Below are 19,728 nucleotides of genomic sequence, written 5' to 3'. Positions count from 1 at the left end.
CTGAAATAATACCATATAATAATAAATATTTGATAAGAAACCAGAACACTCATAATCTCTTATAAATACATAAAACAACAAGTCAATAAGAATAAACATACACGCTTGTTAGTACAGCCAAAACAAAATGTAGTTATTTATTCCATGCTAGTTAATTCTTTTATAATATTTCTATTTTTTGAATATCAACATCCGAAATCATACTTAGAAATCATAAAGATAGGTTCGATTTGGTTTTTTTATTTAATCCGAATAAAAATAAATATAAGGATAAATTTCGTTTTATGTCTATTTTGAAAATACTTATGCCATGTAACTCATACTTTATGTATAGTATAAATATCTTTTATATATTATTATATATTTTATACCAGATTAATACATAATGTATCATATTGTATATTGAACTACATGACGTAAATATTTTTGCCTCTCCATCTGATGCATTAAATTCAATAGGTCATGTTTGACAGAGTAACAGTGAAGATGATGGATGACAATGCCCATTTGGATGCCAGATTCAAACGGGAATTTTAGTTGCAAAAGTCAAAAAAAAAATACCACTCTTGGTAGGAATGAATACAACTATTTAGTGGCGGGTTTATCTGAATTCATTACTTTTGAGGCGAAACATAAATTTATATGTAAAATTCACTTAAAGTAACAAGAAATAGTAGGCCTAAACAATAACTTTAGTAATACAATGGGTTCAATGCTAAGAATCTTAAAGGTTGAACTAATAAAACTTAAATCATGAATCCGTCTCTAATATTGGAGAGTAAAACTAAATGTGTAATAGAATATAATGGTGTTAGACCTACCAAATTGTTGTTTCACCCGTTGTTGGGTCCCTATATTATCTTGTCCACATCCAGTTTCCTTACCGTGTGTGGGGATGGGGTGGGGGGTGTTAGTCTAGTCAACTCTAATTAATTTGAACATGTCTTTCTTTTTAACTAGTATAATCCATGAATAATCTATGTATATCGATTGGGAAAAGTAAACAAGAATATTGTATCCTCATAGATGCAATTATGCATCCCAAAAAAGCAATAAAAAATAAAAGAACCAAAAAGAGTTGTAGAAAAGATATATATACCTATATAACAAAAGCAAATTCTTACACTTTTTTTTGTTAGGGGGAGAATTCAAGTACACTCTTTCAGATTCAGGATACAACACTCGAGAAACAATCAACCTATTGATATTGAAAAATTTGACAGAAAGCAGACGAAATCCCTTATGTATTATGTAGGTACTACCTCCCTGAGAGGATAGACATTGTATAAGAGCGAAGCGAATTAGTATCACTAGATCTTGCCATGGCTGCAGTAACCCTAGGTATCCCGGGATGATGATCCACACCCTCGTCTAATAGATCGAGGATTAACATTGTCGTTTGTCTAGGCGCTTCTACTGGCCCACGACCTTCCAACATTTCCACGACTCGTGCCATTGTTGGCCTAAGACTAGGCCGTTCTTGGATGCAAGACAACGCCACACACGCCAATCTTTTCACTTGCATTTCTACAGCTACACCTCCTGTAGCTGCCTCGTGGACGAGCCTCTCGTCCACGACTTCCATGATCTTTCCCTGCTCCAATTTCTCACTCACAATCTTAGGAAAATAGCTGAACTTACTCTTTGAATTGGTACTCTTTCCATTTTCAGCTAAAGTAATATTTCTCCTCCCTCCAATCATCTCCAATAGCACCATTCCGTAGCTATAAACATCACTTTTCTCAGAAATCCCGTTCTCCAGGAGCCACTCGGGGGCTAAATACCCCCGAGTACCTCTAATTGTTGTAACAACTCTACTCTCATCTTTCCCCATCAACTTAGACAACCCGAAATCAGCTAGAATAGCACGATGATTCTCATCTAAAAGTATATTCTCAGGCTTGACATCGAGATGTAAAATACACGATCTACAATCATGATGCAAATAAGAAAGTGCCTTAGCCACATCTAGACCAACTCTACACCTCAAATCCAACGACAAACACCCTCGAATTCCCCTTTTTCGAAAAATCCAATTATCAAGTGATCCATTAACTATATACTCGTAAACCAAAAATCGAGGTCCTGATGGAGGAACACTACAATATCCAAGTAAACGTACAAGATTAACATGTTGAACACTAGCAATAGCTGCAACTTCTGATTTGAATTCCTTATCGCCACGTTCCTCTCCATCTATCCTTTTAACAGCTACTGATGCACCATCACTAAGCACACCTTTGAAAACACAAGCTGATGATCCACGTCCTACCAACGATCCAAAGTTATTGGTTGCTTCTTCGAGCTCTTTCAGCTTAAATCTTGTTGGAACACCAGCTACTTTCCTTAGGAAACTATACTCGATCCTCAGCTCGCGTCCATCAGAGTCTAACTGATTTTCTAGCAATAACCTCCTGTTGTTGAACTTCCTTCGGATCAAAACACCAGCAAAGACACCAATAATCAACGCGATATCAGCTCCGAAAATAAGAAAAAATGTCTCCGAATATTTCAACGTTATACGTGCGATAACGATGAGTGTGATCAATAAAATCACAAGTAAAAGGGCTAAGGAATAAACTTTTTTGTCCTCCATCAATTCATCATCATAAAATTTTCATACTTTTTAATCAAACTATAAATTCAAAAATAAAAAATATAAGTCAAAACTATGCAAACTATGAATTTATTTCTGGTCCCATAAGTAACTATCTGTATATTTATTTTTTAAAAGCCACTTGATAAACTATTAAATTTTTTTGAAGGTGTTCACCACACGGTTTGAATATGTTCACCAACTAATACTCTTTCTACATTAATGTCTCCACTTTTTTCCTTTTTTGTTTTCTATCCGTTATCGGGGTCTGACTAATTCTAATTCGTAATCAAGGCTCGAACCTGATACGTTTAGTAAACAGAGGTTTGACTAATTTAAATTTGTATTCAGGGCTCGAACTTGATACATTTAATTAAGGATGAAAGAGAACTTACCATCTGATCTAGATATGATTTGAAGTTGTTCACCTACTATTACTCTTCTACATTAATGTCCTGTTTTTTTTTGTTTCCTATTTGGTATTGAGTATGTTATGGGGTTGACTAATTCAGATTCGAGTACTAAAGTCTTATTTTTTGGGGGTAAAGCAATCAAATATCGGGGCTTGAATACGAGATCTTTAGTTAAAGATGGAAGGGAACTTATCACCCGCTCCGTACATGATTTGAAGATGTTTACCTACTATTACTTTTCCACATCATGTTCGTTTTGGGGTTGACTAATCCAAATTTGCATAATAAAATCTTATTTTTAGGGGTAAAACAGTAATTAATATTAAAGGCGACTCCTTTTTTCCGTTGTCAAATTCAAGATCTTTAGTTAAGAATGAAGGGATACTTACCATCCGGCTACAACTTTGAACATGATTTGAAATTCCATTTATGGGGTAAAACGCTCAAAATATCAAAGGCAGGACTCGAATAGTCAAGCCCGAGACCTCTAGTTAAAAACGAAGGGTACTTACCATGACATTAGATGCTAGTAAATGGAATCTAAATTTAGTTTATTATATGTGCAATTTTCTTCTCTTTCCATTGACTTTCTCAATTCTTTTATCAGTCGACATCTACTATGGTTATTGACTAATCAGTAATAACAAATCTTAGGAATATTTCAACTTTCTTTTATCACAAGTATTTAATCGTTTTAACATTTCTTTTTCAATTTATAAGAATATGAATTAGTCAAGGAAATAGAACAAGAATTATTTAAGCAAATAAAATTCAAGATACATGCATATATTCAAAAAATTGATGTTTTTTTACCTTTAAAATTTTTTTAGTCATACATAAGAGTTTGTAGATTCAACTCTTAGGCAACGGGTCGAATTCATCTGAACACAATACTTTTAATTTGAACCATACATATACGTGCAAATACTCCCTAAATTTTCAACAAAGCACGATAAATTCAATGCTAAAAAACGTAAAGACTAACACCATCAAATAAAATCCTGAATTTGCCTATGTGAACAAAAGGTACCATCAAGTTAAGCTACATGAATTCATACTTGTATTTGAGCTTCAATTTATCTGTATGCAAGAAGCTGTTGCGTCCTAGCACATCCCTTTTCTTGCAGAAGTGCTAATGCACGACCTTACATTTTCTTCCGCTTAGCCTGCAGTACGAGCCACACATACAGAATCACACGATCCCCAAACGATCCGAGTACTATTTACAAAATGCAATGTACATGTTCGCCTTTATTTATGTACAATACATGTATATCAAAATATCTATCATGTTTCAGCTAAAATTTGCGTTCACACAGTTACTATACATGTTGGTGTAACACCGTGAAGTTATTACCGTGTTTTTTCTTTGATAACCGAGAAATCCCCGAGGGCAGATAGCATCTAAAAGAAATGCCTTCTTCGGATCTGCTTCCTTTTAGGACGGAGTGGTGCTTCTCCATTTCCAGGGAATTCCCATTTGACAACATCTCCATCCCAAGAAGAGCTAACAAGCATTGGATAAGTAGGGTGCCAGCTACAATCTCTAATGGTCGACCGGTGGTGCTGCAATTTCGCGACTTGCTCTCCACTTACCTAGAAACCAAGAGCATCGTTACATAACACGTATCGATAAGAAGAATTCTTCAGAAATTAGGGTCACACAAAACCTTAGGGGTCATTTGGTATGGGGGTAAGGATAATAATCCCGAGATAAAATGCAGGAGAAATTTTTCCCGTGTTTAGTTATAGGTATTAATTAGTCCTGGGATTATATTATCCCAATAAAATGATGGAATTAGTTATCCCATATAGAAGGTGGGATATCCTTGTCTATCTCATCCCGCATAGGCACATACAAAATGATCCTTTATAGTATAATTGCAAGAAAGTCATTAAACTAATCTTTCTAACCACAAAATCACTCGAGTTTCATTAAATATCCTAGGATATCATTTAGACAAGAAAAAGGTATAAGGATTGGCCGGAAATCATCCTATTCTAGAATGGCTCGAATTGTACAATCCCTCCGTCACCCCAGAATGAAAGGGGTGATCTCGTAAGAAATTCCTTTTAGAGATAAATAAGTTGATGTATAGCCTCATACTTACCAAATCATAGATGTAAATGCAGGCATCATGGGATCCCGTGTAAATGTATCTCTGCCCAGTGCTGTAAAATATAACCCAAGAAATATTTAAATACGTACTACGCCAAAATAAGGGTAACTGGAAGTTGTCATAGGGAAAAAACAGAGAGTCAATGCAGCATATTTTCTAGCACTAACCTATATTCTGGTGAGAAGTAGCAGCGAATTAGAGTACGCAATACAGAATGACCCTTATAAGTGGATATTGACTGATCATAATGGTGCTTCACGTCTCTAGCTTGAGCAGGGTAGTCCATCCATCTATAGTCCCACTCATAATTCCTGAACCAGATATTGCTGAAAACAAGGAAGTGTATGTGTCTTGTTTAGTCATATAAGTAAGCAAGTGAAACAACAACATATCCAGTGTAATCCCCACAAATGGGGTTTGGAAGGGCAATGTGTATGCAGACCTTACCCCTACCTTGGGAGGTAGAGAGGCTGTTTCCGATAAACCATCGGCTCAAGGAAAAATAGTCCAAAAAAAAGCAATGGAAGTACAAAAAACAATAGATAAGAACCAAAACATTGTATCTATCCCGAATTTCTCCGTTGATTTCGGTCAAAGTACCCAAAATCAGTTGACCAAATCCGGTATGGATCCCACATCCACACCCACACCCATGTTGTGTCGACACTGGTGCGGCACCAAAAACAAAGAGGCCGAGCAACTTAGTTGGTCATAAGATATGTAAAAATTGGTTTTCGTGAATTTAATCTGATTCATGTATTAATAAAAATAAATCTCATTGAATCTCATGTATTGTACTAGGTTCATATCTCCCCTAATCTTATTAGTAAACCAAAAAATAATAGGCATAGACCATCACGAAGAAGAATCATAGAGGAGATGCATAGCCAGAAAATAAACATACCGAGCAGCATGAGAAGACATTTTGCGGATATCCCAGAGCTTGATGGACTGATCTTTACTATTAGAAATGAAATAACGACCATCCCCCCGACTATCAAGGAACGTAACGCCTTCTACGTGTCCCATCAGGACTCCGGCTGGCTTTTCTTTGGCCCTAAAGCAACGTCTATCCCAGACCTACACAGAGCAACAACCTCGTTACTCATAAAAAAGAGACCTGAACTCATGAAATAAATATCATGGAAGCATACATAGACATATATTAATTCATCCAGACTCAAATTATTTGGTCCTTAGAGGATCAAGAAGAGCTCTGCATTCTGTTACGAACAACAACATACGCAGTTTAACCCCACAAGTGGGGTCTGGGGAGGGTAAGAGGTACACAGACCTTATCCCTACCTTTGTGGGGTAGAGAAGTTGTTTCGAATAGACTCTCGGCTCAAAAGAAGTAATAAAGCAGGATTGAAAGAAAAATAATGATAACCAAATAGCAAGATAAACAAAGCAAATGAAGCAACTGGTAATAGTAAAAATGAAGAGTGAGATACTACTTGAATACCAAATAAGGAGAAGATGAAAAGAGGAGACTAGCCCCCTGCCTCTCCTACGTAAAAGTACGACAACTTTCCGCTACCTACCACCCTTCTACCGTAATCATCGACCTCCAAACCTTCATATCTAAGGTCATGTCCTCAGTAAGCTAAACAGGTTACACAAAATGAATCAAGATACCACCCAGCAGAATATTAGAAGATTTAGCATCAGTTCCTCGGCCTCAAATCACTCAGAGCCTCAATGATTACTCCACAACCCCCCAACCTAGCTCTTCCGTCCCCAACAAAAGAGAGAAAGTGCAAATATTTTCTAATGTACATAGATATGGTATCAAAAGGAAGTATGCATAATGACTCTTCCCATAGGTTCATAGTCCAATACTATCCCTCTGTTTTGTCATTTTATCATTAATTCAACAAGTATCTTCTATTAGCATCTTTCAGAAGGAGACCTTGATTCTTAAGCATTTCTTCCAAAGTAAGATAGGATGATGATCACCTTACACAGATTGTCATCACTTCCAGAATAAATGAGATGGCCACTTTCGTCAGCAAAACATACAGAATTGACATCAGACTGCAACAGAAAATTATTTCAGCTCATCAACAGAAAGTTATAGAGACAAATTGAAATCTTGTGTATCCACAAAAAGCAAATATATGAGAATTCCTCAACTGGTGTATTAAATTGGAGAATACTTGCCCGGTATATCTAGACACAGATGTACTGAAATTTACAATTCAGATTTTTCATGCAGATATATTGTACTAGAAATGATTAAATGGTGTCAAGCAATTCACTCACTGAATAGGCTATTGAGAAATTTAATGATCAAATCTACTTAGTGATGACTTTAGTGAGGAACTTCAGGAAAAGCTAGTTCAGCCACACCGCTTCTTACAGCAGAGCGCTCAGAATAATTTACTTCAAAGCAAACACGTATTTACTAGGACTCGATGAGAATGATGACTTCATCAGAATCATCACCAGATCATGAAGGAAGAGGAGGTGAAACCTCCTTGTCTTGGTGAACATGTTTTTGAATAACAAAAAGTTATTGTCTTGCCAAGAAAAGAGCACGTCTTTAAATATGACTACTAAAACAAGCCCAAGAAGAATAATTATTAGCTTCATAATTGTCAAACAGATGTACTGGATGTAGCAAACAGATTTTTTTTTTAAAAAATGCTTCACAAGAAAGAGATTTGTGACACACATCTATTATAAGTATATTCATACATTGTGTGCGGCTATTCGAAGGGAGGGTTTGTTTGCTTCAAGATCATAAACATAGATCGCATCATCACTACTTCCAGCAACAACTTCCCGACCTTCAGTAGAAAATTTCACAGAGAAGATTCCAAAATCATCATTGTCAGCAGACAAAAGCAAACCATCATGAATTTCCTGCATTTAAGTGAGCCAACATTAAGTTTTCATAAAAACAAAAAGATGACAGTGAGTTAGTATTAAGTTGTCACTATAACAGACTAATATATAGCCCAGACCGCAATCTTGGTAGTTGCATATGTTACTCCTATCAAATTTCTAATAATCCTTTTTGGACCTAATCTTTTAAGCCAAATATTAATGGTAGTAGCATATAATAATGCAATCAAAACTCCAGCAAGCTCCTTAACTTACAGGATCTAAGATATCAAGTAAGGTACATCTGAATTCATCTAAATCCCACAGCTTTGGGGAACTGTCATTTGTGAACCAATGCCATAGGAAAAATACTCAATGCATTAATTTTTATCAAAAGATAGATTACCCACACAAAACTTCATATCAAACAGCTTTAATGTACAAACAACACCTTATAACAAGTCAAACTCTCTGAAATAAGTAACTTGTTCGGAATCCATTTCCAGAAAAGGAAAACGATATTCTTTCATACTTGACTTAGTTACTGCTTTCAGAGTTAAGTCCAGTTTTTTTAATAGTTCATAAAGAGAGATGTGTATCCAAAAAAAAAAAAGAGCATCATATCAAAATCAAATACAAAACTTGGTTAAATTGCGCCTCAAGTATTAAACGACTCATTCTTTAAATAATTGAAACCTTTAACACAGAGATGTGCAACTACTGCTGCCTTGCTGGAGTTATAATTATCCACAAGACGAACAGAACTGAATATCTGTTCCTAGGCCTAAAAGGGCTTAGAAATGATACTTCTAAGTGATAACTGCTAGATATTGCAGTCCCATCCCATGAAGCTGTTATGCATATGAGTAATAAGAACTCTAAAGAAAGAGAGATTGACCGCCGTACTGTGATGTTGGCTACAGATTCAGTGGCAGCAGATCCTACGTCTACAATATGTACGATATGTGACATGGTAGCATACACCTGCAAAAGCAACACAAGTGTTACTCTACAACACAAATATAAATATACTCTGTGATAAAGTGTAAATTTATCATTCTACAATAACAACATACCCAATAAAATCCCACAAGTGGGGTCTGAGGAGGGTGGTGTGTACGCAACCTTACCCCTACCTAATGAGGGTAGGGAGGTTGTTTCCAATAGATCATCAGCTCAAGTAAAGCATAATAAACAAGAATGAAAAAAGAATACAGTAGAGAATACCAGTAGCATCAATAAATAATATGATAGCCGAAGTAAAGGAAACAACTGGCAATAATAAGAAGTAGAAGAAAGCAGGAGGAGGAAAAAAATACTAATATCACTGATAAGGGAAACTAGACAGCGCAACTACCTACTAACCTTCTACCCTGATCCTCGACTTCCATATCCTCCTATCTAGGGTCATGTCCTCGGTAAGCTGCAGGTGTTTCAGATCCTGTCTAATCACCTCTCCCAAATACTACGCCGTCCTACCTCTAGGCTCTACCTCTACTCAGACCCACCATAGTCAACCTCTCACATCTCCGCACTTGGGCATCTGGATATCTCGTCTTCACATGCCCGAATATTTCAGTCTCACTTCCCTCACATTGCCCACCACAGAGACCCTCTCCCACCTTGTGCCCAATATCTTCGTTCTCAATCCTATCTCACCTAGTAATGCAAATCTAGAAGTAATATCTTAATTTAGATTCTATTAGTTGAAGTAATATCTTAGCTTAGATTCTATTAGTCAGAAGTTACTGGTCAGTGGTCAATGTCCATTTGCTATCAGCTTAAGTTGCAGTGGTCCCGGTCTACCTTTCGATCTAATGTGCAACTTAAGATTCTCTAAAGCTGGTTTCACTTTGGAGTTCCTTGAATTTCATGTAATTCTCTCAATTTCCAATAGCCTTATATTCTAAATGTATAGCAGAATTAGCAACACCAGAACAGATTGAGATAACAACAGTGATGAAGCTCCTTCAACAACAAAGATAATTTGTTTTTACCTTTTGTGAAAGACACCAAAAATAGCTGTACAAACTCTGAAAGAACTTAACCACCAATGCTTATGGTCTCGTGATATCAGTGGGAGTCACCACAAAATAGGTGTCCGTTCAATTCTCAGTATCCCCCTTTCCGAATCCCCCAGTATAATAAAATTTTCAAGAGAAAAAGAAATCTGAAAGAATTTTAGACCACAGCAGTTTTGAACAAAACACATGCCTCTTTTTTTATCTTTTTGATAATTATGGTGTTCGGGCCAACTTTCGTGCAACTCAACTAATTCCACGGGGTAACTACTACCTGCCACCAGCACAAGTATCGGGCAAGGCTTGAACAGATTGGATGAGATCCCCTAGTGTTTTCGTCTCTGCTGGGATTTGAACCACATGCCTCTTTTCAAAGTCATTCTTGAACATATTTTAACTAAACCCTTCAAATGTCACAAATGGAGAAACAGAACACACATGACTGAATATATATGTAACATGAAATGCTCGTAGTAATGACAGCTAATGTTTTGATAAGTAGGATAACATTCTATATCCAAACAATCCCTTGCAAATAACTGTGTAGAATGGAATTAATTTCGTTACACCTACCTAATTAATTTGATTTCATCTCCCTAATTAATAATAGCTTGTCAAGTGTCCTCATTGTCGCAATTTTAGTTCAACTACTTTCCCTTTTGGTCACCCAATTTTTTTAATAACTGTGGTGTTTGAGATACCTGCAACCTGCCTACCTCCCACCACCATAAGTACCTGACTTGGATAGGAAGAAATCACCTAATAGTTTTGCCTCCGCTAGGATTTGAACCCGAAACCTTATGGTTCTTGTTAGAGTGGGTAAAAGTCCCATATTGGTTGGGGAATAGACTGATGGTCTCCTTATATGGACTTGGAAAATCCTCTCCTCATGAGCTAGTTTGGGGTTGAGTTAGGCTCAGGTACCATATCTTTACAGTTCTCAACAGTCAACCAACTACATTAGACATTTCCCTAGGTTCTTTTGGTCTACCCAATTTTCACCAATTTTCTTAACGAAGAGACATGTCTTCAATTTCAATCCAATAGAGGAATATATACCATTATATTGCTTTGTCCTTCATGTTACATTATAGACCATCCCAATTTACAAATATCATCCATTATTTATCATGTCTCTAACAACCTTCAAAAATTATGTCTCTATTCAAAGTCATTATTGTTGATCTTCCAAGTAAGTCTAGCATAGTAAAACTAAATTGGGATCAGGAAGAGAGAGACAGAGAGTATGTCACAGAGGAGAGGATTTAATAGCACAAACATATTTCCAATGATTTCTCAAACACATGGAGTTAGAAGTATCCTAGATTATAAGGTGGCTCATGAGTAAGAACTATTAAAAAAAAAAAAAATTAAACTACTTAAATTATTGAAATTTGATTTAGAAAAGATTTAGTTAAACTTTTTGAGTAATTAATGATTATTAAACTCTCCATTTTTGGAAAACTAAAACATTGAGCAGGTTAGTTTAGGTTAAATGATAGAATGAAAAAGAAAAAGGAAAGTTTTTGCTATGGGGGGCAGGGCAGGACGGGGCTAGTTAAAAATATTTTAAAAACTGCTACGCAAAGCGCGGCGGGTTAAGTCTTAAAAGATTTAGACCAAACCTGCACCGCAACCACCCCGTCCCGTCCCGCCCCATTGCCATCTATATACAAAATGAAAAATCATACATGCATAAAGACAATATGCTTAGCGTACCCAGGTGTGTCCCAGTGGTCAAAGAAGCAGGAGGATAACCAAGAGGTCTCAAGGTCAACTCCCAGTGGAGGCCTTCCCACGAGGCCTTCCAACCAGCATAAACCTTGGTGGGCACTGGGCAAAGTTACCTGATACCTGTGTTGGACTTGGTGTGAGGTACCAAGTATTGGGTAGAATAGTCGAGGTGAGCAAGCTCGCCTAAACACCACCGTCATAAAAAGTAAAAAAAGAAAAGAAAATGTGTTTATCTGCACTATGCCTCCTATGAAAAGAGAAAAACTGAAGCCTGAAACAAAAAACAAAGCAAAATTTAGCAGTTGCAAACTTGATTCGTCTGTACAATAGAAACTCACCAAATGACGTTGATCCGGAGAAAGAGATGTATCAGTAACTGTCCATCTCAAACTTTCTGCATGAATATTCTTGTGAACTTTCCACCCTCTTTCCACATTGTATATTCTAATATGGCTTCCCTGTTTTAGACAAGAAGAAGCATCAGAATGCAACACAACTCAAATCTGTCTAATGCATTGTTAAGAGTGTAGTCTTTAGAGAACTTTGGGATTTCATATTAAAAAAAACAGGCTTCTGATTCGATATGGAAAAGTTTTTTTTATGACTGTGATGTTTTGGGCCAGCTTTAGCGCACCTCGACTAATTCCACGGGATACCTGGCACCTCCCATTAGCAACAGAGACCAAGTAATACTGTCCACCAAGGCAAGGCTAGGACAGATGGGAATAAATCACCTAGTGTGTTTTTTTTGCTTGAAGCTGACTTAGATATGGAAATCTTAAAAGACAAAAATGTAATACTGACACATGTCAATGCCTAATCTTCTCAATGCTACAAAAATACAATATAAACTACTGCTAGTACCTGAAAGGCAGCAACAAAAAGGGAACCATCTGCTGAAAAGTGTGATACATAAGCCCTGGTTTCCATCTGGTCCACAATCCAAGGACCACTAACCGGCAAATATTTACTTAGAACATGACAACAATCTGCCTTCGAAAACCTTCCTCTACCGGAAATATTGGCTTCTCGAGCAGCTAACATCTTGAATGTGGACACAGGAACTTCCTTTTTCCCGGGTAGGATTCTACTGAGATTTTCATGGGGCCCTGATCTAAGCTTAGTAAGTTGAGAAATTTCATGGTCCAAATAATTTGCTGGTCTGTCGTGATGAACACTGCTAGCAACCCCGTGATTGGAACTTGAACCATCAAAGTGTCCGGTCTCTACTTCTAACCTACTTAGAGAATACCCCATGTCTTCAATGGACTCTGAATGTAAGAAATCAAAATACATTTTCACATGTAAGACAGTACGGGGTGATTGTCTGAGAGACGCTTTGAAGTACCATATCATCCATAATCAAGTTCCTACCATGCCAAACCTGCCAAAAATGGTGGAAACACACAGAATACATTAATCAAGACCAGTGTATATGGGAAATGATGTTGTTTTATTTAGAAACCATAAAAACCACACTACAGAGGACCAACAACAACATACGCGGTGTAATCCCACAAAGTTGGTTCTGGGGAGGGTAGAGTGTACACACACCTTACCCCTACCTTGAAGTAGAGATGTTATTTTTGATAGACCCTCAGCTCAAGGAAAAAAATAGTCCAAAGCAATACAGAAAAGGAAATAAAATGAAGAAGCCATGACAAATGCTTCAGAGGAGCTTCAACAAATTAATCAACAACACCTCAATCCCAAACTAGTCAGATCAGCTCTATGGATCGTCCGTACTCGTTCTTCTTAATAGAGTATACTAGAGATTCATAATTGTTAAGACTGTTTTTGACTAGCCATCAACCTACTGCTATCCTACACCACTATTTGGCAATTCTTAGGAGGAGTTAATTCAAGAAAATTAGCTCAAGTTTGCTATTCTAAATGAAACCCAACACGTCTAACATGCAAATTCTCTTTAGAAGGCAGAAACTGCCACCTTCGGCTCAACAAAATAGTAGAGATATTAATATACAGAGATTTTATTGGGTGTATAAGTTCCATCCAAGCTGATGTTACAAGCTATTGAACAAAGCAGATAAATGGGAAGCCAAGGTTTATGTGAATTTGCAATCACAACGGGGCAATATACATGTTTCTCATTCTTTACCAATAGTAGTAGCATTATTCTCCTAGTTCCCGGTCCTCCGATTCATGTTACTACATGTTGTTTCTTGTGCTTCGGTTATCGAGTTATTTGGTTGTTGCTATGCTATGCAATGTTTTCCTTATGATTTACTATGTCCTCTTTGATTTTGTATGTTTCTTTTCTCCTAGCTTTGATATGCGTTACTTGAGCCGAGGGTCTTCCGGAAACAGCCTCTACCTCCACGAGGTAGGGGTAAGGTTTGTATACACTCTACTCTCCCTAGACCCCATATATGGGATTACACTGGGTATGTTGTTGTTGTTGAAAGGGCTATATAGCTCAAAATCGAAAAGTCTAAGCTGAACTCTGCTATTCTAAAAGAGAAGGAAATTTTGTTTAATAGCAAACTTTTCTATGAAGTGTGAAAAATACCATCTTTAGCTTAACATAATTCAGCAGAGATACTAGTGGTCCATCTCATCTGAAAACTTTTCCTCTCGCGAGTCGAACTCGCTCTCTTGCCACGCCTTTCACTATATAGAGATTGTCTTAGGGATATAAGTTCCATTAAAGCTGATGTTTTTTCAAGCAATTGAGCAAAACCAACAAGGAATAAACCAAGACTAATGTGAATATGCAATCATGAAGGGATAATATAGCTCAAAGTTCAAAATATTTAGCTCAACTCTTTTAAATGAAAAACCAAATATTGTCTAACATCCAAAAATTTTTTAGAAGGCAGAAAAATATCATCTTTAGCTCAACATATTACAACAAGTATATCATGAACCAGAGACTGTATTGGGCGTATAAATTCCATTAAAGCTGATGTTTTTACAAGAAACTGAACAAAGTAGACAAAGGGAAAACCAAGAATTCTGTGAATTAGCAATAATGAGGGGTAGGGGTAGGAGCGGAGCTGGGTAGGGACGAGGGGTTCATCCAAACTCCCTTCAGTGAAAAATTACATTGTATATACAAAGTAAAATATTTTTAATATATATCATATATATATAGAGTAGACTGAATCCTTCGAACTTCTTCGTATTTTGAACCTCCTTAGTGAAAATACTGGTTCCGGCACTAGGAGGGGGGAGGGGGACATAGCTCAAAATCCAAACTTTGCTATTCAAAATGAAAACAAGCCAAGATTTATGTAAATTTGCTCAAAATCATTTTTTTTTTACTTCAACTTCACCATTCGAAATGAAATTAGCAAAATCCCATATGAGATTAACACTTTCTACAGACATTTTGATTATATAGAAACTCTATCAGAGCTGACTTCTCACAAGCAATTAAGCATAGCAGAAAAAAGGGAAAATCAAGAATTCTGTAAAATTTGCATATCTATATGAAAAAGTGAATAAACTGAAAAAATCAAAACTTTTCAAACCTGATTGCTAAATCTTGGAGTTGTTTAAAATTACCAATTTTTCACTTCGTGTTTACTCTTAACTCTTCCTTCATTTCTCTTTTTTTTTTTTTTTTTTTGGTGGACATGTGAAACACCTAACAGAGATATTGAGAAAATGACATAAATGATCTCTTCCTTACTTTTGGTAGTAGGTTCAAAAGTAGTCCCTAAAGTATTATTTTTGAACAGTTTTAGTCCTTTTAAATTTGTTTAATGTGAATGTTTTTAGTCTCTGTTATATATTTATTGAACTCTTATAGTTGAATTTAATCATAAGAAATATTAAACCTAAACACCAAAAAATTCCATCGAAATCTGAAAAAATACTTCATAAAAAAACGAATTGACTTGAGATAATTTGTTCACATTGATTAACGGGTATATGACGAGTTAGTTTGGGCTATTTTTTTTCTCTCTCTCTATTTCAATGGGTTATTTTATCTTATTTTATTTCAAAGGACTAGTAAATATTGCTTGAATCCCTCGTCATTTTCTTTTCTTTTTCCATTTAACTTAACAAGTTTCCTAATTCTTTTCAAACATGTGTTGCCTTTGACTAAACCATCCTATGGTTTAATTGGTTCAATTTTTCTAATCTTCGTGTACCAATACCAAAGCTTGAAAATAAATTTTCATTTTTTTTGTAGGTTTAGTTTGTTGTTTTGATTGTATTATTACCTATAGAGGTTGTCGATAAGTTGAGTTATCTGTTGTTCTAATCCATTTTGACCTAAACAAATTTTAAATGAATCGAAGCTTGACTCAATAATTTGCTTCATTTAACTTCATTCAAATTTAATCTGATCCACCCATTCAACACCCGTAAAGGCATCTAAGCCAATTTTGAAAGGAAAAGCTTTTAGCTCTAAACTTTTTCCTACATGCAACAAAAATTCATTTGGAAGTTGATGGATGGTTCATAGAAAAATGACAACAATTTGGAAGCCCAGGTAGATAGTTCATAGAAATAAAAAGGGGATTTTACACAAATCTCATAGTGTTAAGAGCTAATTACATCATATTCTTATTCTTTTTTAAATTACAAAAAATTCTTAAATTTAGTGGAATCCGGATACATCCCAAAACGTCCTGATACATCGCGTCCCGATTTTGGATACATTCCTTAATGCCCCAATACACCGCGTCACGGTTTCGGATACATCACTCAACATCCCAATACATTGCGTACGTCTCAATACATCACGTAAAATGATGTATCCGACCGATACACATCACGTAAAGTGGTGTATCTTGTCGATATATATCGCATAAAGTGGTGTATCTTGAAAGATTGAACCATAATGACACATTCTTATTGATTACGAATTTATGATATTTGCATGTACTCAAAAACCAAAAATTAGAAAGAACAGAAATATTTTGAAATGAACTTTGAGTTAAAAGATAGATAGCAATATATTTTAAGTTCTTAACTAAATAAATATAGTGGAATACATTAAGAGAAACTCATGGAATTTTACATAACTTTTCATCTTCTTTTAGGATGTATTTAGGAGTAATAAATTAAAGTTAACTTAGTAATTGGATAGTTATAAATGATAGTTTATACTTGCGAATAATTAATATGAGAGAGACCATTTGATTATGAAATATTATTTATATGGCATGGGTGATCCCTTTAGTAAGAATCGGTCGGATATATCCCTTTACATATCTTAAAAATAATTCAATTTGGTGTGATCATATTTATTGTGTGATCGTGATTTTTTTCTTTCTTTACTTTGTTTGTTTGGATAGCTAAAATGTATATACAGTAAAACCTCACTAAATTAATATAGGTGGGACTATAAAATATTATTATTTTGTAGAGGTATTATCTTATCGATAAATTAATATTAATTAATTTAAAGAGTATTTTGTGATTCAACGGTTAATTTTGATTACATAAAAATCATTGTATCTTACTAATTTACGTATCATATTTTATTGAATTCACATAAAAGTAAATTTATAATGAATACATCAATGTTGATGACACTACAACAAAAACATCTTTAATCTTTTAGCGACAATAAGTATATGCATTAACAAAGAGTGTTAAAGTCTTTACCGACATTAGTTATTTGTCATGGGATCTAATGTCATTATAGGAGAAACATTTATAAAGAGTGTTAATTGCAGCTAAAAGTACATATTTAGCAGCAATTAAGCCATTGTCGTTAATTAGTTGCCGCTAAAGATCATTTTTGGTGTAGTGTAATGAAGTTGAAGATAATACAATACCTTTGGAACCAATTACATGTAAGGAAACACTTATCGCATCTAGAACTCTTTACAATTTTATGGAACAGTTAGAAAAGACAATACCAGAACTTTTGGATGCAACAAGAAAAGTTAGAGATGAGCTTCAACTAAATTTAAATTTTAACAAAAAAACACACAATAGACTCATATTTCACTATATTGTTTTAGATATATTTGTACTTTTAAAGAATTATTAATTTATAATATTAATGGAACCATATATTTATGCATGGGACTTTTGAAAATATATTATTTTATTATCTTATCTGGGTGATTTTTTCCATTAGCCCAAGTTGAAACCTAAAAGAAAATATTATCTTAAAGAGATTATTAATTTGTCGAGTATTAATTTAGTGAGGTTTTAATGTAGTTTAAAGTTGTTGCACTTCTTTCAAGTTGTAAAGCGTACATGTGTAACTTCTTTGTAATTATATAAAGTTTTGTACAACTTAATTAAAGATTCATTTTGCGATTTTCCTTTATCATGACTCGTTTTTAATTAATAAGTGAAATCGTCTGTCAATATGTCTTAACTAGGCCGTATCGTTGGGATTCATTGCCCGTTTTGTTTGAGTCAAGCCCTCTTTCTGAAACTTAGCAATTTGGTTCTATTTCTTCATTTTTTTCTTCAAAACTTTTTCGAGGTTAGCAATAAGCATTTCCTGGTATTTCTTAACCGTTCCTTTCCAACTGAGCAATATGTACTTCAGCCTATCGGCTATTCTTCATACTTTTTTTGAGTTCAACGTTCATATCCGCCATTCGTTTTTCAAAAGACAATTTTTTTTTCTGGATCAAATTCTAATTCCATATGTCAACCGAAACCTTTATATAACAAAAATTACAAATCTTAAATAAATAGAAACACAAAAAATCATCAATATTTTATATACAGTAACACAAAATAAGTAAAAAACAGATAATTACCCCGCTGACAATCCAATTAGCTAGTATTTTCTTTACTCTCTTCTCCCTATGATCAAATTTGGGTTGAAATGGCTTTGGTTGGACTATTATTTCAACTTTACATTCAACAATAATCTTTAATTTGGGAGAAGTAGTGGCTGTGATGTAAATACTAATATGCTGCTCTAACGCATCATATTTTGTTACGTGATAACTCTTCTCTTTTATCTTAAAAAAATTATCACATATCAAGGTTCGTCTTTTGTAAGAAAAATTAGTCATGATAAATACTACTTAAATTTTAAGCTCTTGAAATATATTTTGCTGAGAAATTGAACCATGTTACTTTATTTATTTGTGAGTCATTTTATTTTTTACTTTGTAAATTGAGAAGCAACAAGATGAGGGACAATATATATTAACGTATATTTTGATATTTTGAAGGTGTGAAATCATTACATATGTTATCACCCGATTCATAAATTATAATGTTTAGTTAATACCGATATACTTGATTATTGTTGTAATCAAATATAAAATGTTAGATAAATAAAACTAATGTTTGATAGATCAATAAAAGAAGAATTAAAAGAGTTAATTATGTAAGTGTTCTGAACGTTAATGAATATCAAAAATCTTAGATTTTGCGCTTGAGCATCATGAAATCATTTTTTATTGAAAATGATTTTTATCTTTTAAAGTGAAATTTCTATTACGAATTTAATTTAGTTAGACTTTAAAATAAAATATGATTTTATTTGTTGAATCATTTTATTTACATTACTTCACTAAAGTTGTATGTTATGGAATTCCATCAAATTTAAACACAAAAAGTATGTTATTAAAGTTATTTGTTATGGTCGATTAATTTTAGTCTTTTTATTCTTAGCCAATTCATCATAAAGTCCTAAGTTCCATTGGTTAAAAAAATGGAGTAGAAGTCAAGGAATAGCATCATTGGTAGATGAGAGACAGCCAACAAAGTTTGAATTAGTTGTTCTTATCGAATATTTTAAGTTCGAATTTTGAGTACAAAATTATTTTTTTAAGGAACGCTTTTACCTTTAACGTAAGGCAGTGTTGAATTGGAATACAAGTGTTGAATATTGAGTGTATTTTATTTTTATCTTTTAAAAATGCATCAATCAACAAAGGTTGTAATAGAATAGTAAGAACTATTCACTGATTTTTAACTTTAAATCTTGAGCTCAACAATAACATATTTAATGAAATTTCACTAAGTGGGATATGGAGAGAGTGGAGTGTACGCAGATCTTACCACTAACTCAAGGAGTTAGAAAGGTGTTTACGAAAGGCTATTGATTGCAT

At 34.6% G+C, this 19,728-nt stretch overlaps 2 protein-coding genes across 2 annotated transcripts; both read right to left on the bottom strand.

Moving 5' to 3' along the window:
- Positions 1-1,182: 1,182 nt before the first annotated feature.
- Positions 1,183-2,596, bottom strand: LOC125812877 (probable receptor-like protein kinase At5g20050). Its single transcript, XM_049492335.1, has one exon. The coding sequence runs from the start codon at positions 2,594-2,596 to the stop codon at positions 1,259-1,261; it is 1,338 nt and encodes a 445-aa protein (XP_049348292.1). The 3' UTR covers positions 1,183-1,258.
- Positions 2,597-4,211: 1,615 nt separating this feature from the next.
- LOC125812885 (LEC14B protein-like) lies at positions 4,212-15,293 on the bottom strand. Its single transcript, XM_049492349.1, has 10 exons — positions 15,208-15,293; positions 12,578-13,097; positions 12,052-12,171; positions 8,865-8,942; positions 7,830-7,997; positions 7,089-7,166; positions 6,034-6,209; positions 5,297-5,455; positions 5,121-5,181; positions 4,212-4,605 (listed from the first exon to the last, which is right to left on the bottom strand). The coding sequence occupies exons 2-10, from the start codon at positions 13,067-13,069 to the stop codon at positions 4,414-4,416; spliced, it is 1,524 nt and encodes a 507-aa protein (XP_049348306.1). The 5' UTR covers positions 13,070-13,097; positions 15,208-15,293; the 3' UTR covers positions 4,212-4,413.
- Between the last annotated feature and the right edge of the window lie 4,435 nt (positions 15,294-19,728).

This window comes from Solanum verrucosum, unplaced genomic scaffold (assembly GCF_900185275.1).
Source record: "Solanum verrucosum unplaced genomic scaffold, falcon-dt-bn FXZP01000144.1, whole genome shotgun sequence".
In the NCBI taxonomy this organism is placed as follows: domain Eukaryota; kingdom Viridiplantae; phylum Streptophyta; class Magnoliopsida; order Solanales; family Solanaceae; genus Solanum; species Solanum verrucosum.
This window is presented reverse-complemented; position numbering and strand designations above follow the sequence as displayed.